This window comes from Macrobrachium rosenbergii, chromosome 12, assembly GCF_040412425.1.
Source record: "Macrobrachium rosenbergii isolate ZJJX-2024 chromosome 12, ASM4041242v1, whole genome shotgun sequence".
Taxonomy (NCBI): Eukaryota; Metazoa; Arthropoda; class Malacostraca; order Decapoda; family Palaemonidae; genus Macrobrachium; species Macrobrachium rosenbergii.
The window spans coordinates 13,649,418-13,670,670 of record NC_089752.1 but is presented as its reverse complement, the minus strand read 5'-3'; the positions used below and the strand labels follow the sequence as shown (position 1 = coordinate 13,670,670).

General features: G+C 36.7%; 1 protein-coding gene across 4 annotated transcripts; it reads right to left on the bottom strand.

The window, feature by feature from the left end:
* Window positions 1–20,025, bottom strand: Oat (Ornithine aminotransferase precursor). 4 transcript variants are annotated; one of them, XM_067113536.1, is made up of 9 exons: window positions 19,891–20,025; window positions 15,480–15,651; window positions 12,840–13,064; window positions 11,329–11,552; window positions 7,952–8,045; window positions 5,289–5,446; window positions 4,861–4,953; window positions 4,432–4,591; window positions 1–2,672 (listed from the first exon to the last, which is right to left on the bottom strand). In XM_067113536.1, exons 2-9 carry the CDS (start codon window positions 15,649–15,651, stop codon window positions 2,512–2,514), a joined length of 1,287 nt encoding a protein of 428 aa, XP_066969637.1. In that variant the 5' UTR covers window positions 19,891–20,025; the 3' UTR covers window positions 1–2,511. The 4 variants fall into 4 exon arrangements, with proteins under 4 accessions (XP_066969637.1, XP_066969636.1, XP_066969639.1 ...); XM_067113535.1 differs by having other exon boundaries at window positions 19,724–19,901; XM_067113538.1 differs by having other exon boundaries at window positions 19,833–19,901.
* Window positions 20,026–21,253: the final 1,228 nt, after the last annotated feature.

Below are 21,253 nucleotides of genomic sequence, written 5' to 3'. Positions count from 1 at the left end.
TTTATAAGCATTAGACATTTATTTCAGTCGGACAAAAAAATCGAATACTATTCACAAACACACTAATAATTTATTAAAAATACTTGACACTGTTTCGTAACTGAGAGTGACTTTATTTAACAAAGCAAATGTAGCAGTTTGAAGTTTGAAAAGCGTAACCAAGAAGCCTTTAGCAACAACAAATTCATGTCTGAAACCTGAAGAGATTTATCTACAGATACTTAGCACCTGAACACTATCGGATCCAGAAAAATTTCATGGGGACCACCAATGTTCATATTATACGTACATATATGTATAGTCTCTCTCTCTCTCTCTCTCTCTCTGTTTTATTATTATTCCTATAATAGATTCTTCATTTTTCCCATTTTTATATTTGTCATTTATGCTATTATTATCTAAATCTTCAATATTATTATTTTGTCATTATTTTTCCCGGGGGGAGCACGTGCTCAGGTGGCCCCCTCGATCCGTTAGTGCGCTTGAGCAGTTGTAGACTTAAGATTACCAATACACTGTACATTTCATATGAAGCATGAAGCATGATAGGTTGCTGGGAAAGTGGAAACATTCAAATAAAGGCTTCCACGTCTATCGTCTATTGCCAAAACTGAAATCAGGGTACCTACAATACTCTATCACTTCAACTCATATCACCTCACTTCTTACGTCAGTCATTAGAAGCAGAATTATTGCTTTCCTGCGTAATGTGACAGTTTTAGTGACTTATGGGGTTTTTCAGAGTAATAAAAATAATCTTCAATATACAGTAGAAAGGCATCGTGAACTATCCTGCCTTAATGGCAGACAATCAGTTACTGTGAACTTCGAATCATTCGCTTGCAAGATGGAATTTAGTTCCACTGGTATAAGAAATGATATAGATTATTTTAGGGTTATTATCAAGATAAAAATTGATCAATATTTCCGTCATAACTAAGTATACAAATAAACAAAAATTCTGATGTGCTGACATATATAATTATTCACGTGGAATAATAGTTCTCATAGATTACTCATATATTACAATTGTAGTAACCATTTAACTAATACACAAAAACGCGGTAGAAAAATATTTAAAAGGCAAATCTTCCTTTACAGAGACAAAAGTTAAAAAACGCTAAGTGACTGTCAGCTCAAAAGCCAGGCTTTCCAACGAGGAAAGGTTTAGAAGGAGAGGATGGCTTTTAGAAGGAGAGGATGGCTTTTAGGAGAGAATGGTATTTAGAAGGAGAGGGTGATTTTTAGGAGAGGATGAATTTTGGGAGAGGATGGTATTTAAAAGGAGAGGATGGCATTTAGAAGGAGAAGATGATTTTTAGGAGAGGATTTTACTTAGGAGAGTATGGTTTTTAGAAGGAGATGATTTTTAGGAGAGGCTGGTATTTAGAAGGAGAGGATGACTTTTAGGAGAGGATGACTTTTAGGAGGGAATGGAATTTAGAAGGAGATGACTTTCAGGAGAGGATTGTATTTAGAAGAGAGGATGATTTTTAGAAGGAGAGGGTGGTATTTAGAAAGAGAGGATGACTTTTAGGAGAGAATGGTAGAAAGAGAGGATGACTTTTAGGAGAGAATGGTATTTAGGAGAGGATGACTTTCAGGAAAGGATGACTTTTAGGAGAGAATGGTATTTAGAAGGAGAAGATGACTTTCAGGAAAGGATTGTATTTAGAAGGAGAGTATGGTTTTTAGAAGGAGAGGATGATTTTTAGGAGAGGATGGTATTTAGGAGGAGAGGATGACTTTTAGGAGAGAATGGTATTTAGAAGGAGAAGATGACTTTCAGGAAAGGATTGTATTTAGAAGGAGAGGATGATTTTTAGAAGGCGAGGATGATTTTTAGGAGAGGATGGTATTTAGAAGGAGAGGATGACTTTTAAGAGAGGATTTTACAAGGAGAGGATGACTTTCAGGAGAGGATTGTAATTGGAAGGAGAGGATGATTTTTAGGAGGAAAGGATGATTTTTAGGAGAGGATGGTACTTAGAAGGAGATGATGACTTTTAAGAGATGATTTTACTTAGAAGGAGAGGATGGTTTTTAGAAGGAGAGGATGATTTTTAGGAGAGGATGGTATTTAGAAGGAGAGGATGGTTTTTAGGAGAGGATGATTTTTAGGAGAGGATGGTATTTAGAAAGAGAGGATGATTTTTAGGAGGATGATTTTTAGGAGTGGATGATATTTAGAAGGAGAGAATGACTTTTAGGAGAGGATGGTTTTGAGAAGGATAGGATGGTTTTGAGAAGGAGACAATGGTTTTGAGAAGGGGAGGATGATTTTTAGGAGAGGATGACTTTTAGGAGAGGATGATTTTGAGAAGGAGAGGATGATTTTTAGAAGGAGAGGGAGATTTTTAGGAGAGGATGGTTTTGAGAAGGAGAGAATGGTCTTTAGAAGGAGAGGATGGTTTTGAGAAGGAGAGAATGGTCTTTAGAAGGAGAGGATGATTTTTTGAAGGAGAGGGAGATTTTTAGAAGAGGATGGTTTTGAGAAGGAGAGAATGGTCTTTAGAAGGAGAGGATGGTATCCTTGATGATGTGGACGCACTCCTGCATCTGCTCGTCCGTAATGACGAGGGGCGGGGCGAAGCGGATGATGTCCCCGTGGGTGGGTTTGGCCAAGAGGCCATTTTCCTTCAGGCGCAAGCAGACTTCCCATGCGTCAAACTCTGAGTAATTAGAATGAAAAACAAATGTTAAAAAAACGTTTTTTTTAATGTGCAGTAACTCTTTAAAATATTTTTCTCATTCATCTCCTTATTCTTTAACAAATTTCTCCTTATCATCTCCTTAAAATACTGATGCCCAGTTAGCTGAAAACTAGGGAAGAATTTAAAATCCTCTTGATAGAAGTATTATCTTTTTCTAGAAACCCCCTTTTAGTAGGGTTAATGTAAACAGGTCCAGCACACTGCCTAACACATGAGGATTTGGATGCGTATAAGTTTTCGTAAATGGTGTTCAAAAGGAAACTTCGTTTGGGTAAATCCGCCAAGCTCCTGAATAAAACTGAAATGGCGTAAAGTTGTACCTTATAACCTTCCTCCTTTAATTTGTAGAATACAAAAGTTCTAAATAAATAGTAACCTAAAACTGATTTAATTGCAAAATGAGTGCCGGTCATAAAATAAGCATTAATATCCCATGCAAAGACAGATTTTTGAGCCCCAGACCTCAAGCTTAAAGGACACGTCCTGGTTTGATTCAGGCTTTTTTTTGGTTTCCAAGGACATAGAATAAAATAGCAATGGTGTGAAACTGAGGCCAGTTTATCTAATTTCAAATTGGTGCCCAATACAATGACCAAATCAAGTTTAAAGTCATGGCTTGAATGTTGACAGACTTGGCCTTCATTCTACGCAAGTTTTTGACCCATTTCTGAAAAAAACTTAAAGAAGCGGATTAAAAGTTATATTAAGATGTAACTATGACATAGTCATCGACACTACACTCATTGTTAAGACAAAGACCGAAACCTGGAGAAAATGGTCAGCAAGCTTGAAATAAACGATACCTTACGTATACACAGGTCCTTTTCTGTGCCAATTTATTTTTGAAATTCAAAAACACGGTTACAGTTACTCGAATGGTGAACTTGTACGTTATAGCGTTTGCATTGTCATTATGAGTGTTTTTTTATCGTTTCACTGAACAATGCAATGAAATTTGATAAATGCTAGTCGACCCGGGAGTTAATTTGCGTTTATGTACTCGCCCTATGGTGGGCACAGTGAACTGCTTTGCCCATAAAGAAATATACTTTACAAAGAACTTAATAAGCAGTGAAAAATAACTATCATTCTACACCACACATCTTACGTGCAGAGTGGACGCCTGGTCAAAAAAGCCGCAAGTTACGGAAAATATTCTTATCATTACCATAAATCTGATTAGATAGCCTTATCAGTGAAAAAAAAAAAGATTGAAGTCCTTTTGTTAATAAGTACACGATTATATTCGTAAACGTCCTCGAAAATCTGATTGGATAGGGTCTTGTCAGTGAGTAAAAAAATTTCCTTGACCAATGCACGGTAACATGAGTGTACTTTCTTTATCTCTTTCTTTCTCTCTTTCTTTAAATTTTCGGCTGAAAACCCTTGGGGACTAATTCAACAGACTCTAAACCCAAAATGGCTCCAAAGGGAAGTCATCCTCCAGAGAGGGACAAGTTATACAAAAAGGTGATAGATAAATACTTACGAGGGAATAAAAAGAAATCAAACTGATACACATGAATTCGTGAGACGTCAGTAGAAAGCAGGAATGGATGATTTTTGCAAGTTTGCAGGAAGAAAATAAGACTTGTATTATGAATTCATTTGCTTCAGTAAGACGACTGCAGTTGTATTCCACTAAATTCCGTCATCTCACGTTGTCTTAAATCGTACTAACACACTAAATCTGAATGTAAAAGAAAGAGTTTCTTACTTTCATTAATAACGATAGCATTAAGAAGACCCTTTCCTCTCGTTATGGACACAACGTCTTTTGGAAGCTTGCTCAGTTCAGATCGCAAGAATAAGCCCATCTTCTGGGCGTTCTCGGCGAGTTTTTCTTCCTCCAGCACTCTCAAGGCCGCCATTCCAACCTGAAAAGAAAGTTAAGTGGGAAAATCTGCTTTGAGAACGCTAACCCCGACTCTTTGAGGCATTAAAAATAACTTATTGCCATTAATGTGTTTTAAGAGCTTGTTCCAACTGCTTTTTACTGTACTTCCGCAGTAATTCTAAATGTCCTGAAAGTCTGAAACACAAGAAATGCTTTGAAAATTAAACTCAAGCATAAATACTAATCAAACACCCAAGTAAAGAATATATCTTATTCGATCTGAAGCAACATCTTTGGAAACTTCCTTACCCTGCAAGCCACGGGGTTGCCTCCGTACGTAGATCCGTGCGTTCCAGGTTTGATGCACATCATGATTTCATTGTCTGCCAAACAGGCCGAGACCTGTACAATCAGGCTCAGAATTAGGTGACAGAATACCAGATGTCTTTTTAACAATAGTCAGCTACGTACTGAAGTTCGTAAATTAAGCATTTTTCATCAATCTCAGTATACATGATTTTCATAAAGGTACATGATGCACCAAGCAAGTTTTTAAGTACATAATCAAAGTAACCTCATTGTTAATCCGAAAATGAAGCCATTTAGGCATTCAGGATGATAAATCGTGGCATTCAGCATTTCCAGAAAGATACAAAATGCAAGACAAAGTCACAGATCCTACAGTAAGACAATTTTATGAAAAGAGGATTAAAACCATTGATGTATTCTATTCTTACCGGGTAGACTCCTCCTGAGAGCGCTTTTCCAAGAACCACGATGTCCGGTCTAACTTCTTCGTGGTCCACCGCCAGCCTTCTGCCAGTTCTTGCCAAGCCTGTTTGCACTTCGTCGGCGATCCAAAGGACGTTGTGCTTGGTGCAGATGTCTCTTACCCCTAGAAGGATAGATTAGAGTAAAGTGAAACAGTCTGATGACTAAATAATAGAGCTTTACTACTTTTAATTCATAGACTGACGTAAGATGCCTGACCACAAAAAATGCAGAAACAAAGATTTATTATAAACAACGTGGCCGATTATTTTACCGCTAATTTTCATATCCTAGGCTGAGTGAAATTTCTTATGAAATATCTGAGATTTGAATACTTTTCCACGCACCGAGAAAGAACATTTAAATTTCTGCGATTAATTTATTGTCATTGAAAACCATTTTTATGCTTTCTGTGTTGACTTACAAGCTGTAATATCAAGTGACTCATAATAAAATTTAGACACATTATGAAGGCCTTTGTATTCCCTTAACTCTTCCTGTGAAATTGCTTCTTAGATAAAAAAAAAAAAAGTAAAACCTTACACATAATTTCTGATGCTATTCAAGTAATAATTCTGAAAAGTGATAGGGACTCCTCATTAGGGTAACTGTTAAGACTAATGGAAAATAGCGTTAAGTTTAACTAATGCCCTTAAGCTGAAAGACCTTGAATAGAATATTCTGATAATATCGCATTCCAAGATTTTTGTTAGTATCATTATCTCCTTATTTCTTATCTCTTTGTATGCGCACTCCAATTTGCGTCTTTATCTTCGCATTTTTGTTAATCTAGTACGTTAACCAGTGCTGCTGTACTCAAGCTCATTCAGAAAAGGAGACTAACCATACAATAGGGCCTGAGAAGTTTAATCTTAGTAAGACAGAACAAGGACATTGTTCCTATGAAACTGTGTAATATAAAATTATTTGACTTCGTCCCCAAATTTTTTTTCTTTCCATGTGATACTAATGTTTGTAAAATATTTTTTCAGCCTTGAAAATGCGACTTCATATGTGTTGCGAAACGTCGGCATTAATAATAAACTGTTCAAGGATCAGGATGCCTGCCATTACCTTCATGATGTGTTTATATATATATATATATATATATATATATATATATATATATATATATATGTAAAATTATAGGACACATTAAAAACTTATCTGTTTTCTACAAAGTTCTCTCCTCAGCAACAACATTGCCACTTCAGATAAGCAACAAAGATACGTCAACAATTTTCCTTACAGTAAAAATGCTTTCCGGATCTCTCCAAAAAAGCAGAATTACATACGGCTTTCTTCAAGCCACTGCAAATCAAATATCTAGATTAATATTTGAGAAATAACTGCACAAATTAAACTTGATTGTTTAGTTTTCATTTTTCTCTAGAAAAAAAATTAGCACATGTATTCTTCACTGCGTGTACACCAATAGGCAGATACTTAGCATCTATGATAAAAGACAAAAACGAATATTACAAAAACATTTTTGATTATTTTGGCCCCGCGTGATTTGCAATAGATCCGTTTTCCTAGTGGTATATTTTTTTATTACAAATGATACAAAGATACTTCCATTCTCTCAAAAGTGGTACCTCTTGCAAGCCACTCGGTAATTTTTACAGTCCAGTCATTCTCCGTATATCTAAATGTATCACGTACCTAATAATCTTATCCTTTACTCCAAGTGTCATAAATCTGATGATATTATCTTTTTTTTCTAAGCTGATAACGTCGAAACCACGAACGAGATGTCAGCACCGCAAAACTCCTAAATATATAACCTAAATAAACAAATAATATTATGTAGCCTAATTGCACAAATAAAATAAAAGAAAGTGGTCATCAGCAGCTAACCATTTCATGCCTAGATTATTATTATTATTATTATTATTATTATTATTATTATTATTATTATTATTATTATTATTGGGATCTGATGACATCTACTGACATCACACTTAGATTATTATTAATTATTATTATATCGGGATCTAATGACATCTAGTGACATCACGCCTAGATTATTATTATTATTATTATTATTATTATTAGTAGTAGTAGTAGTGTAGTAGTAGTAGTAGTAGTAGTAGTATCGGGATCTAACGACATCTACTGACATCACGCCTAGATTATTATTATTATTATTATTATTATTATTATTATTATTATTATTATTATTATTATTATTATCGAGATCTAATGACATCTACTAACATCACACCTAGTAGATTATTATTATTATTATTATTATTATTATTATTATTATTATTATTATTATTATTATTATTATTATTATTATTATTATCGGGATCTAATGACATCTACTGACATCACGCCTAGATTATTATTATTATTATTATTATTGTGTATTATTATTATTATTATTATTATTATTATTATTATCGGGATCTAACGACGTCTACTGACATCACGCCTAGATTATTATTATTATTATTATTATTATTGTATTATTATTATTAGACTCATTTCCAGACACCCCATGATCACTTTCGTATCCGTGGAATGCTAGAAAACCTTCGTATTCACTAATCTTTCACTCCATCTAAGACCCGCCCGTTATTATCAGTTCATCTCCGTAATTCCTTGTTATCCACATTCTTACCTTTCAGGTATCCTTCGTCAGGCACCACCACTCCTGCTTCGCCTTGGATGGGTTCCACCATGAAAGCAGCTACCGTGGGATCCGACACAGCCTCCTGGAACGGGAGATGAAAATATCAATTCCCCTAAATATTTATGTGACGATGGAATTTGACACATCTGTAATAAAAACAATAATAATATTAATAAATAAATAAAAGCTTTTCAAACTAGGGTCGCAGCTTGGATGATAATAATAATAATAATAATAATAATAATAATAATAATGATATTTCAACTCGGGACCATATACAGGAACAGACAATTTAAAAACAGTACAATTCGCGAAATATAGGTAAAAGAGATCAATACTTATAATGAATAAAACAATTCTTGAATGACAGCAAGAGAACGATTTGTGCAGAGGCGCGACGAAACGAAAGGTATACAGGGTTAGTTTGTCTCACAAACGTAAACCGCTTTTGTACAGTAATAGTAAAGAAACAAATCGGAACACCCCAGGAGCATGACACCCTGCCCTACTGGGCACGGCTCTCTCCAGATAAGGGTAGAAGGACTTCGCCACTATCTGTAACCTTGATCTGGATAACGAGGAATTGGGCACTCGATGGGAGAAGAAAACCCTCCGAAAATAATTGGAGATCGTCTTTCTTTGTTTATGGCCTTGGTCTGTACGTAAGTCTAAGGTGGAAGACGTCGTTTTTGTAAGGTCTAGATACATAGGTCTAAGGTGATAGATGTCTTTGTAAGATCTAGGTACTTAGGTCTAAGGTGCAAGATGTCGTTTTTGTATGGTCTGTGTACATGGGTCTAAGGTGAAAGATGTCGTTTTTGTAAGGTCTACATACTTAGGTCTAAGGTAAAAGGTGTCGTTTTTGTATGGTCTAGATACATAGGTCTAAGGTGAAAGATGTCGTTTTGTAAGATCTAGATACATAGGTCTAAGGTGAAAGACGTCGTTTTTGTAAGGTCTAGATACTTAGGTCAAAGGTGAAAGACGTCGTTTTTGTAAGGTCTAGAGACATACGTCTAAGGTGATAGATGTCGTTTTTGTAAGGTCTAGATATATAGGTCTAAGGTGATAGATGTCGTTTTTGTAAGGTCTAGATACATAGATCTAAGGTGATATATAGATGTCGTTTTTGTAAGGTCTAAGTACTTAGGCCTAAGGTGAAAGATGTCGTTTTTGTATGGTCTAGATACATAGGTCTAAGGTGAAAGATGTTTTTGTAACTGTTGCTATGACCCAGAACTCTCAAAAGCATTCTGAGTAAGACTTAATACAGAGAATATGTACAGAGCAAAATTACTCTTGAATTAGTGAAGCATTTCAAATTTGCAAGCGGATAATTTTCATCACTTGTCTATGACATGACAATTAAATTAAGTATATCTTAGTTTAACCAGACCACTGGGCTGATTAACAACTCTCCTAGGGCTGGCCCGAAGGATTAGATTTATTTTTACGTGGCTAAGAACCAATTGGTTACCTAGCAACGGGACCGACAGCTTATTGTGGAATCCGAACCACATTATAGCGAGAAATGAATTTCTGTCACCAGAAACAAATTCCTCTTTGTTCTTCACTGGCCGATCGGAGATTCTAACTCGCGACCAACAGAGTGGTAGCTGAGAACGGAACCCGCTCACCCAGCGAGGAACTTCTCTATGACATGACAATAACCTTCCTTGTGATATGCCACTCTGAATTATACTTCAGTCAGTACAAATGATTTTCGTCCAGATAGTCAGTGTGGATACTCATAGTTGCTCACAAATGTTCCCGAAAATATCTTAGAATTGTTCATCGGAGTTGCTCTTATTCAACTTTCAAAGCTGTAAGTCACAACTGAGTTCCAAGCCAGCGGCCATAAACCAGGATGATTTATTCATTGATGACTTTATGAGACGACAAAATTAAATTTTGGCTTAATTCCTTGACGTTCTTATGCGTTTACAGGTTTTCGTACATTATAAACCTTGATTTAAGCTCTACCTAAACATTGAATCCATTCTTAAAATGGAAAATGACGCACTTACATCGCATACCACTCTTAACTCGCAAAATTCCAGTCCTTAAGGTTAACACTTTCTACAGGCCCAAAACATGAAAAGCAAACAAACCTCTCCTATTCAGAGATCAAGGCGACCTATCTGTGGGTCAGGATCTAGTAGTGCTTTCCTTGGAATTAATTTAATTAATTCACGTCAGAAAATTAAAGACCAAATTCTTTGGCACTCAACTGGTGAAAGTTGACGTTCAATAAAGACTACCAGGAGAGCCTGAAAATCATTACAATTTTGTCAACTACGGATTCTATTCATTCAGACCGACGCGACGCGATGCTCTATTATCTAAAATTATTTTTTAAAAATTTAAACCACAACCTCACTTTCTATGTATGGGAGCCATAGTTCAACCAATCGACTGCAGTGACATTGCTCACAGAGATGGAGAGAAAACATCGTAAGAAATATTCTCTTTTACAGAATCTTTCTTTGCATAAGCATCAAACATTTATGAGTCCAATCTATTAACTCACCACGTGGCTGCTTATCAAGCGGTGCTGGGTTGAATGCCATCTTTTTGTTACCAGTTATACAATAGTGTACAGGAAATATATTCATTTTCAAACAATTAAGAAAACAGAGAAAATAGCTTATTCATAAAACTAATAAAAGCTTTGCAAAATTATGCATATACTTTGGCCAGGCCAGGTCCAGGAATATGGGACAAGGCAAAAAATTAGCCACAGTTGCCATGTAGACTATACGAGTATATAACTGCACTGCGCATTAAGCTACTCATACTGAGACATACGAAGAGATAAAAAAAATGCACTTATAAAACCCTTCATACGTAGTAAATCTCTAACAACATTATAAATGCATGTATCTGTTGAAAGCGTAAATTATCAGATACAAATTCAAACCTCAAACCATTTTACGCTATGCCGAAATGTGCAATCATGATGCTTGTCCAATGAATTCTGTAGTTTCAGCAGAAGTGATACTGCGTGTCCTTGGCAAGAACTCTCATAAACAGAGTGATAAACGCTTTCGCTTGCTAGATAAGAGCAAGGTCGAGTGAAAAAGTATAAAAGTTTTCATTTAAAGCTTAAAGAAAACCACGAATCTCAATTACAGTCGCGGCATTGCTTCTGGTGTGTTTATTATTGCATGCACTGAATTTCACTGGTCCCTGGGTCATATGTATATAATAAATTGAATCCCTCTCTCGCTCTGTCTCTGTCTGTCTCTCTCTTTCTCTCACTTTGTCTGTCTGTCTGTCTGTCTCTCTCACACACACACACATACAGGCATAAAATAGGATTGAAATAAACCGAAGAGCCATTCTATGCCGTTCGCTTTTCTTACCTCGAGGGCCTTCAAATCGTTGTAGGGCACGAGAGAGAACCCTGGCATGAAAGGCCCGTAATTTTCATAGGCCGTCGGGTCGGAGGAACTGGAAACAGCCGCGAGAGTTCGGCCCCAGAAGTTGTTCTGAGCAAAGATGATCTTGGCTTCATTTTTGGGTATCCCCTTCACCATGTAGCCCCACTTGCGGGCTAATTTACATGCCGTTTCGCCACCCTCGACGCCTGGTGGAAAAGAACGTTAATCACCTATAAACTGAAAAGTATTCTGGGATGAACACTGGAAAAAAAGAAAGTCCTTTCTAATCACTGTGTTGATATCCAGAGAAAAAAAGGTTTGACAGGATTTCCAGACGTTCGGGCTTCTTAATTATCTTGCATTATTCATGACTGACCTTTTATGTACCTGCCATTAATTAACAATCGACCAACAGATAAAACCAGCTCCATTCCGTTCTTGTCGTCCTTCAGAAATGACACGTCGATTCTCTTTCAGTTTCTTCTCCGTTTATATTGAGACTTTCGCGTCCACCGTAAGGCTCACAGTAAAAGTCGAAGGAAAAACTACTTTGCGTGGAGCGCAAATCCATCACTCCTGTTACAAGTTTTAGCAGTAGTAGTAGTAGTAGTAGTAGTAGTAGTAGTAGTAGTAGTAGATTCATAAATGTTTGTTCTCACTCTGTCAAACCCCCAGTGATCAGCCTCGATATTTTGCTATTTTAGGTGCAGTTATCAGAGATATTTCAACTGCACGACCTGGTTCTTCAACCAGATAGGAACATTTGCATATTTAATTTTTTTTCCAAAGCACTACTCTGATTGCACTCGGTCGCTTGGCCAACGTTAAAAACAAACATAAATAGTTTTTAGAAAAAAATGAGCATTCCTTCATTAAAACGATCATTTTAATCATTTTAATTCATAAGTTAACTGAGCGAAGTCTGAAAAGGCATCATCACTCTCTTATTATCTGAAGCCACGTCAACCATCGGCTGGCTAGAAACATAATCAATTTTGGGGGGGTCTGCTTCAAAAGGGAAATGACCGTGAAGCACAAGACGGGTCTCGAAACCACCAAGAAGTTTGATAAAGGCGAGACGACCGCAGCTGCTTACTCGGATAAGGAATGTGAAGTCTCATTATCAATTGCAAAAAAAAAAAAAAAAAATGAAGAGGATGCTATGAGTTATCAGTCACCTCAGGGGTTGTAGAGATAATTAGTAATTACGTATATAGTAACTATTAATAATCGTCCGTCATGGATATTTAGCATTAGTAATATCAACGACTAAACAAAAAAAATCCATGGCTTAAATTATAAACATCACTGACATTTTTTAAAAAAAATATCCTTGTACTAAATTTAATTTACCAAACCGTCTACTTTAGTTCGACACGCAACCAGACTCTTCAGCCTGACTGACTACAGAAGTAGCTTTGGTTTTGAATAAAAAAAAAAATAGGAGAAAATTTAATACCGTATAATTAGTAAAACGGTCTAACTCGACCCACCTGTGTTCATGGGAAGGAGTTTGTCGTATCCGAAGAGGGACGTTGCGAATTCCTCGTACTCGCCAAGGACGTCATTGTGGAAAGCCCGCGAAGTCAGACATAATTTCTGCGACTGTTCGATCAGGGCAGCGATGATTTTGGGGTGGCAATGGCCCTGGTTAACAGCCGAGTAGGCGCTCAGAAAGTCGTAGTAACGCTTGCCCTCTACGTCCCACACATGCACCCCTGCAATGAGAACACAGCTCTCGAATAACCTTATGTTCATTTGAAACACTCGTGCAAATATAAACTGAACGTTATAAGTCTTTCTTTCTGTTATCGGTAACACTATACATAAAGGCATTACTTGTAAATGCATTTCATCAAATTTCATGTTGAATATTCACTGCAAATGGTACATTTACCCTGAAGGTGTACAAGCAGATACCCTCTTAATAATAATAAGATAAATAACTTTCAGTAAACTGACTAAAACCAACTACCATAGCGGATTAGTCATTTATTGTTAGCTAATTCTTGCAGAGCATTAAATCATATACTTTGGTTTTTTCAAGAATTTACAGTATTCCCCAGCAGCAGACTGACTGCTATGGAGCTCTGTTGTCTTCCAGACACATTTTTTTTTTTATCTGTGTGGTGGTTAATGAAAATGGTCGTTAATCTTCTGATTTTTTGGAAATTAATGAAGCAGAAATTCTCATACACCTTGGGCCGACATTAGAACGCAACTAGGAAGACAACATATGGATAAGATATTAAAGCTAATACAACGTAGGTCTACGGTGGTCCACTAGGCAGTGAAATATTCTAAAATAGATCCACTGGAATAAATAATTTTGCAGAGAGCAAACCTTAATAGATAATATTAATGTTGTTGGAATTTTGAGACGTGACAAGAATGGGATAAGGAAAAGGGGAACCATGGCTGAGATAGACTGATGGAGTAGATTGTATCTGGGTGACCAAGGGCTGGCTGAAGAATTTCTGACTAGGACAACCAGAATTTGGGAAAGCGTAAAAAAGATAATGCCGGTCCTAATTATTTCAGTTAAACTGAAACATACAAGAAGATGGGGATTATTACAGAAAAAAGTAATCCTTGAAAAATTAAAATAGGAGTGTTAGCATCTTCTTCAAAAAATTAAAACAGTGGTATCCATGCCATCACATATGGACTGGGTATCTTTTTTTTTTTTTTCATGGGATGGCGTCCTTGGGTGTGGAGACTTTGAATCCTTAATCAAGAGAAGAACGCGTGATTTAAATTCCATATGAAGCTTCGGGTTGGCAGATGATGTCTAAAACATAATGAACGTAATAAAATAATGCAAAAAATTAAAAGGATTATACAAAAATTTAATGCACATGAGAACCTTTGTCACTCTACACAAAACTTAACGAAGCTCATTTGCGTACGAAGTCTCAAAGACGTAAACATTATTTCACTTCTACTGGAGATGCCAACCTAGCAAAGAAAATAAGCCTGAAGCAAGCTGAGGGATGGTCATTTATTCTGGCTAATTCTATTCAGAACGTAGTTTCGCCTCAGAAATATACGGAAAAGTCGTCCTCACATTTATTGCAATAACAAAGAAAAAACATTGTAAATAAGACTGCTGCTGAGAATCACAGAACTTTGGTCTATTTATTCACAGGTTCCACTACTTTTTCATTCCTTATATATAAACCTATTTGCATATCATAAAATTGTTCTGTGCGGCAGCCTGATACCAATTTTCGATACTAACCGAGAAAGTTGCCAGCTGTTGAAGGATGTTCAAACCAAATATTTCATTTTTGGATTCCCTGAAAATAGCTATATAATAGAATGTAACCATTCAGCTGAATCATTCAAGATTTCTAATCACGAACTGCTTAAACTATCTGACAAGTCCAGAGAAAAACAGCAAGTGCATGAGGAGTAGATAAGAGCCAGTAAATCTCTGGTTACATTCAGAACACTGACTGATTTATCCCTTTACTTTAGACTGTCGTTATGACTAGGTCATCGACGCGGGAAATATTTTAATATTAAAAAAGTTCTAATTACAAAACGATAGTTATAGTTATCTTTAGAATTTCCTTCAGTCCATGCATTCATTCAAATATTTCCATGTTCTACATATATATACAAAATTATACAGAAACACTGGCAGAAATTAGTCAAAATAAAAACGAAACCCTGTGAAGAAATCCTAAGACTGCCCTTATCACCTCGTACACATCTTCCTCTCCGAGAACTCTACTGTGAAGGAAACCATTTAATCTTTATCTCGGTCAGTAGTTTTGTACTCATAGGGTGTCATTCACAGCCGTTATCACAAGAGCAAAAATCAAAGCGAAATTAAATTTTGAGGATGGTTATATAACTCTGACTAGCGTGTTCAGTAATCGTAAAGGTCTCTCTTAGCTTCACGCTCCACAGAACTTACAGACTGCCAAATTAACGTTCTTTTATTTATAGCACTAATGTCTAGCCAGTTCATGAAGTTGAACCTCACCTCGTTATGTAGTGCATATATCTGACCATGCACGAAAGCACGCGTTTACATGAACTGCCTTTAAGTAACTACGAAAGGTGTGTATTGCATAAGCCAAAGATGACAGCAGCTCTACATCACCGCACACAAACCCGCCTACCTTGAGCGCGCTCGAGGGCCACTGGAAGCGGATGGTAGTTGTGGGCACCGAATTTCTCTTCCCTTTCTATAATCTGTTGCGTGCTGAGACATCTCTTTCCCGTAGATCTCGATCCTGCGTGGAGACACAGGCCGCTTCCTTTTCGAACCGACTGGATAACTCTCTGCCACATCTGCCAGTTTAAATTATCAATAAGTACATTAATAATCACTTGTGCATACGTATGTGTATGTTTTAAAATTCAGTACTGCGTAGCCTACGTGTGTTCATTCTGTGCATCTGAATTTTGTATTTGAGAAAAGTAACATACAACTTTGCGGTGGAGAGCAATTCAGTAACATTATAATTATTGTAAAATGAAAAGAATAGGTAGAAGTAGAGGGCGTCTGAAGGAAAAAAAAAAAAAGATTTCGATGGCTACATGAGCAAGCAGGGCTGCGGACTAGCTTCAAATAACATGAACATATCTCGAAGTGTGATATTCTGCGTCTGGCATAGGCTACATCGCTCAGATGCGATAACACAACAAAAGTTTGCAACACTTTAACTGCCCAAGGAAAATTTTACATAAATTATCATCAGGTCTCTTACAAAAAAATAAGAACGATATCCCATGACTGAAGGCAAATGCATGACAGAGAGAAAACTTGACAAAATACCTTTGGCAATAAGAAAGAAAAATTAAAAGGAAAAGATGACAAAAGTAAAAGGAAAGAAATGAAGGAGAAAGAAGACAACAACGTCTAAAGAAAATTCCTCGCTGTGCAACGCAGGCTGACAGAAAAAAAAAATTAGATATACAGTTGACATTATTAAGAAGATGAACGAGCTAATGCGCTCATGAAAGACATTGCAAGAATAGACTAACAGACCCACAAAAGACAGACCTGCCCATTCGTCCTTGACAGTGGTTTGTCGAAATGAGATGAAGAAGGTTTGTACTTGTGTGACGGTGTACTGAACTAACCGGCGTCGTGAGGAAAAACAGGTTTTGCTTATTCTCCCAGGAGCAAAATAAAACTTACGGGTATACTGCATGTTAACGAATCTGATCTGCTACTAAGAGCCAACTTGCCCGCATTCGTTGTCGCCTGTTTCTGTATACCAAAGCAAAATACAGACACGTGTATTTGTGTGTGTATATGTATATATATATGTGTGTGTGTGTGTGTGTGTGGTGTGTTGTTGTGCACATATGTGTGTATAAAAAATTATCTAGTATAAAACGAATCTTGTATTTTAACTCAAAGACGTAGTAACAACCGGAATCCACATCAACAAAAACAGACTACACCGACATTATAAATGTTGGTGTTTTGAACTCCGTTGCTTACATTGTGACGCAGAGAGAGAGAGAGAGAGAGTTTAAATAAGAGTCTTAATAATAAAGTTCAAAGCTAATATTTCACTTAGTCTTCGGGTCTCTGATCATATAGAGACTAGGATGTTAACCAGCATCGTCATGTTCAGAGTTTAGCGGCACAGTCATAATTATAGCATAATCAAGAACAGATTCACTCAAATCTTTCAAGTCCAACTCAAGTACAAAACTTCGACAATGTACTCTTGCCCTGTAAGATTGTTTAGTATGAAATTTGCTCATTAAGAACGACAAAAACAATAATAATAACAACGCATAAAAAAAAACACCAATAAACATTTGGGTAAGTCTGTAACTTTTGTGATTTTGTGATGGAAGAAAGAAAGAAGTCACATCTTATGTAAATAAAACCTCAAGAATTGACAACAACCAACGCCAGTTTGCAGCCTTGGCAAACAACTTGATTGTTGAAGCAATTGGCTTAAAGTGTAATTGTTATTTTTACCTCAGTTATTGAATCGCGCTGCTTGAGTTGTCATTTGTAATAGAATGGAATGTAGAATTTAGGCCAAAGCCAATCGCTAGGACCTACGAGGTCATTCACCAATGAAAGGGAAATTGACAGTTAAAAGGGGTGGAAAGTAATAAGGGAGAAAAAGAACGTGAACGGAGGTTCAGTAAGAGGAGCAAAAGGGGCTGCAGCTAGGGGCCGAAGGGACGCTGCAAAGAACCTAAAGTGATGCCTACAGTGCACCGCGTGAGTCACACTGACAGCACTAGTCACCTACGGGACTGAGCTTTCGTTAAGTGAATTTTTTTCTGACGTCAGGTAACAGAGTTTAAAAATAGCAAGATTACCTGTCGTTCAATATGTTAATCGCGCACTTGACATCACAGCTTTAGAAAGATTAATATTCTTACAGTCTTCTATCAGTGCACATATATATAATATCAATGTTACGATTACTGCAGCTCCAGTACTCCTGGCATACTGCAAAAACTAAGGCGTGTTTTGGGAAAAAAATATTTTGTATTGAGAATTCACTTAAAGAAAATAAAGAATATCAAGGTAAAGGTTTCAAAGCTAAACATTTAATATTTTCAAGGAACATTGATAGAAAACAGACCTCTCTCTCTCTCTCTCTCTCTCTCTCTTCCTGACCAATGATTTTTAAATAGAATAAGTTCGTTTGACTGATTGTAAACGACACAAACATTATGAAAGCAGGTCAGTGGGATCTTCTTCACAATTCAACATTATTTCTTGGTGAGATTTTGTGGTTTCTTACCAGACTAACTTTGGTATAGGTGTTAACGATTGTAATCCTACGTCCTTACTCAGGGCATGTAGCTTAGCATAAGTATCACTATTGACTGTATATATATATCATTTCTAGAATAGAATAGAGTATAGAATTTAGGCCAAAGGACAAGTAACCTATAAGGTTTGGAAGGTGTAACAGAAGCGTGGGCGCCCGCAGCATAGTTTCCAAGGGGGGCCAAATCTTAGCACATGCATGGACAGTTTCCGGTCTCAAGCAGACAAACACTTCTGACCCTTTGAACTAGCATTTCTTTAATGAATAAAACAATTATAATATACAGTATACACAAGTATGTATATATATATATATATATATATATATATATATATATATATATATATATATATATATATATATATATATATATATATATAATATATGCGATGGAGTTGCGATACCAATAATTTAAGTGAAGCAATATGAGAAAAAAAAAAGAATACAGAAAGTTACATTGACTTTTTGTCAATAGTTCCATATACCGTTAAATTTTTTTTCCAGGATTTTGCGGGCGCCCATAAACTGAAGGCAAACCTCGCAGTTGCACTATGAATCAATTTTAGGAAAAGGTGGAAAGTAAGTTGGAATATGAACGGAGGTACAGTAAAAGGAACGAAAGGTGTTGCAGTTAGGGGCCGATTGGGACGCTGATAGATTTTACATTAAATGCGAACAATTGGCGAACAAGAAAAAAAAATGATTTATTAGTTGGAAAGGAAATCACCTTGCGCACAAGGGTTCATGAACTTTCTCGCATACCGCTTACACTGGGTGCACAGCTGCGCATATTGCGCATATTTGGTGACAGGAAATGTTCTCTGACACGAAACAAGCATCTCTTATTAAGTAAAGCGAATTTAAAGCGGAGAAGTAGAAAGGACTTTTCATGGAAATGAGACCTTCAGATGAACACACTTCATCGCGCACGATCTGATGTATAGTTTTTTTAATCCTCTGGACTTGAGCGGAGATGAAAAATTCCTGTCTCTCTCTCTCTCTCTCTCTCTATATATATATATATATATATATATATATATATATATATATATATATATATATATATATATATATATATATACATATACATATACATATACATATGTGTGTGTGTGTTCAGGTGCCTGCATCAACTACTGATCGCTGTACGACTTTTCCTTGAAAAATTACATTGTTCTACAGAAAGATATTCTCAGCAGAACACTTCCATCCAATCACCACTAAGCGTCATGCATTTAATTGTCACTTTCATAAATGTTCGTTCCTTGTTTCACTGCTTTCGCAATAAAACATCTAAAATTAAAAACACTAACGAATTCCGTAATTTTTCAGACATCGCTGCTGTTGTTAAAGTGTGGCCACCGCTGTAGATCACACGGATTATGTAATATACAGTATATGTATGTATATATATATATATATATATATATATATATATATATATATATATATATATATATATATATATATACTTTGAGTTCAGGAATTAAAGTTTGCAATAGCTTATTTAATTGAACATTTGAAAGACGTCATGTACGGGCGAACTGGAGAAGCTCCACTGTCTGGATTTGGTGTTGCGGCAGCATTTTTTTCGTTCATCTCACTTTTAATTCGTATTCCATTCCATCCTATCTCTTCCACTTGAGCAGAGAGCGTATGGAAAAATCGCAGATTGCACTCCTAACTTAATGAAGACCGAGCGCATTATCTCACATTTTTTTAACGAACTAATATATTGCACACAGAGAGAGATCACTTCTCAGTATCTTACTCTTGCACTGTAGCGTCGCTCGCCGAGTACCTAGGGAGCTTGCACCACCGAGAATGGGTTTTCTAAACTCGTAGCTGCAATCGGACGAGGGTCCGTCCTTGGCTGATAATGCCCAAGTGCCTCCCCCCCACCCTCGAGTTGGGTCGACTTCGCAGTTGCCAAATACGCTCTGGATTACAGCAGAATATCTTTTTACATTTACCATTCTACATGAAATGTTTTTTATAATACCTTGCGACTACATGACCCAATCTTTCCATAGACTCTGTAACAAATGTCCTTATCTTTTTCATTATGAATAACATTTTTTTACATCTAAGAGATCGGTTCTAAGGATATTTTTAGCGTTAGCATTTAAGGGAAGAAACTGACATAACATTTATTTTTTTCTGACCAGCAAATTTTTTCCCAAAAGGAAAAGTATAACAACATTTGTCCAAAGTACAATTACACATAAATCACTTACATAAATGTGAAATGGAAACTGCTGACCTCCAGCGGGCGAGGCAAGTCCACCCAATAGGAGCTCAGAATAAGAGGGTGTGTTACCGAGCACTGATACCAACAAGTGAATTAAAGTCTTTGAATTAACGAAGTACAGAAAACTTAGAGCAAACAAGCAACATTTGCGTCAAAACTATTTATGAAGGAGGCCAGGAAATCGCCCAACGAAAGATACTCGTCGTGGGCGATTGTTGTGCAAGGTACCAGAAACCGTCGACTTCTTGAGCATTCCGAAATTTTCCACTGCGACATTTCAAAGATTTCCTTTCGAGTCTGTAACCTTGGAGAAGACGAATCCTCTCAGCCGAGGTATGACTGGCCATAAGGCGTGATTGAAGTCGACAAATCTAAGGGGTTATTTTTATATCCCGATTAACTGGGCCTCATGCTTCTGTAAACACAGGTGTTATACTGGTATGTGCAAATACGGTATGCCGCAAGAGTAGGCCTACACTTTGCCTTTTAATGTCGCCGAGTTTACTTACACAATCACGTCTTGAGCAAGCCTAATGGATGTGTACTTTTGTCGTTTCATAGGGTTATTGTTGCCATGACAAACGCTCCGGTGTTCCTGCTGTAAATACTCTGTATTAGATTGGCCTTGATCCACATGCCACCTTTCGGAACCTCATGACTTCTTTTACGTTTTGCAGACCCGGAGGAGGCTATTTTCTAGATATATTTATAAGTCCAAGTTTCTCTGGACCTTGGTCAGATCATGAAGATTGGGGAAAAAAAGGCACAACGACCTCTAATCTTTATAAAATGGAAATCTTGTGGCTGTTGGAGAAAACATTAGCTCAATAGCGTAGCTCCACCAGTGCAGCTCTCAACATCACCGTCGTTACCGACCACGTCG

Coding starts and splice junctions, on each gene's coding strand:
- Oat (XM_067113535.1), bottom strand. Junction 4,954..5,288: donor TCTCAGGAGGAGTCTACCCG/GTAAGAATAGAA, acceptor CTGATTGTACAG/GTCTCGGCCTGTTTGGCAGA. Junction 4,592..4,860: donor GCAACCCCGTGGCTTGCAGG/GTAAGGAAGTTT, acceptor CTTTCTTTTCAG/GTTGGAATGGCGGCCTTGAG.